At 35.8% G+C, this 1,693-nt stretch overlaps 1 protein-coding gene across 1 annotated transcript in view; it reads left to right on the top strand.

Moving 5' to 3' along the window:
* The window catches only part of LOC136043007 (uncharacterized), a gene marked incomplete at its 5' end in the record, with an annotated part of 5,814 nt that extends 4,413 nt beyond the window's left edge, over positions 1–1,401 (top strand). The window contains one exon of the mRNA XM_065727893.1: positions 35–1,401. Within this exon, the coding sequence (XP_065583965.1) occupies positions 35–235 (201 nt within the window). The remainder of the gene's footprint in view (positions 1–34) is intronic.
* Positions 1,402–1,693: the final 292 nt, after the last annotated feature.

Here is a 1,693-nt window from a genome sequence, read left to right as displayed (position 1 = left end):
CCTCGGATAATTCTCGCAATTTTTACCTCATTAGATTCCTGTCGTTAATGCTTTCGAAGAGGTGGAGACTCGGCGTATCTTGAACTCGTGGCTCAGAAAAATCCGGCCGTTGCCGATCATTTCCTGCGGCAGACGTCTAAGCATCTCCCATCACCAATCATCGATTGAATACGCCGATGCTGATCCACTGCCAGAGATCCTACCGTCAGGGAGTCACACTGAAACAACCGTTTAAATGTGTCCCGGCGCCGCAAACTGTTTTCTAGTGAAAGTGCTGTTCCTAATGTGTTTTTTCTTCAGTGAATGAAAATAGAGTATTATCAATTGTTTTTAGACTGTTAGTTATTATTCGGTGCTTTACTCTGTATATGAAATTTAAGTTTAACAAAAGCAGTACGATTGTTTAAGTGGGCAAGTAGTTACATACTGTAAGCGCCCTTGCTCTGCATCAAACTGTGGGGTTGGTTTTTATTTTTTTGGGGACTAAGCTTTATCTCCAGTATGCAGTTATTTTTTTTTCTTGTTGGATTTATATGTGAAGAAGTGATTGTTAATTCCTGCCTATATGTAGATCAAAGAAATGAATATGAAGCACACATCACATCACGCTCCGTCTCCTCCACTCCCTTTCAAAAATATACCTGTTCTTTTGAAATAAATTGTACAAAAAGTTGTTCAATTCATGGGTATCTAGCGATCAGTTAGAATTTGCATATGTTCGAACGATCTCAGAAATTAAACCACCAGAAAAATTTGAAAGTCTCAATTTAAGTATATATCGGCTGTCTTCTGCCGAAACCAAATATCTTCATAAAAATTCGATTTTGAATTAAGAATGAACCTTGCCTAATCTTAACACTGAGAGTTAAATGGCGGAGTCAGAATTTTTCTATATGCTGTACTTTCTTAGATACGACCTTGTATCTACAGGGTGTAAAAACAGACTTCCCTGGTTTTCCAAAGCCGAAACCTAATACCCATGTCCAGCAGACAATGAATGGCAAAGATAGGATTAAACTGAATTCTGGAAAATGTATTCATGTAATTTTGTATCTTAATCTATTTATCTTGTTTCAAAAATGAAAAAAAATCGGTATTTTGCGTTTTTCTCCAACCTGAAAAATAAAGATACTAACTTTTTTTTTATAACTATTGATTAGGTTTTAGATTGATGTTATAGTACATGAATATTTAGAGACTAAATAGAATTTCGCCCAGGTCTTTGTCCGTTTCTACTTAAAATTTCTTTTAATATTCAGGAAAAATATATAGAAAGTAGTGGCGTTATTGGGGAGGTGACATGCGCCTCTTCCCCATACGTATTTGAAAAACAACTTTTTTTGGGGGTATTTTCATTGAAAAATGCATTTTTTTACATTTTCATTAGAAAATGACAAATTTGAACCCCCCCCTCTCCCCCCCCCCCTCACCACTAGATTTTGAAAAATACATTTTCCCCCTCCCCCTCTCTCTTACATTGTCTTGTAAAAATATCTCTAAGTGAATAAAATTCTGATTTTTTTTTTGGGGGGGGGGGGGCTCTTTTGACTGGGGACTAACGTGGAAGACCACATTGGGTACATTTTTACTTGTAAAACCTTACAAATCAATATTTCTTTGAAGGGAAGTATATGATCTTCGTTTCATTAACGCGAAGTCATATTAATAATAATTATCTGAATATTTTGTAATT

Source organism: Artemia franciscana, unplaced genomic scaffold (assembly GCF_032884065.1).
Source record: "Artemia franciscana unplaced genomic scaffold, ASM3288406v1 Scaffold_2799, whole genome shotgun sequence".
NCBI classification, from domain to species: domain Eukaryota; kingdom Metazoa; phylum Arthropoda; class Branchiopoda; order Anostraca; family Artemiidae; genus Artemia; species Artemia franciscana.
Note: the sequence above shows the minus strand (reverse complement) of the source record. Positions and strands in the feature narration are given on the sequence as shown.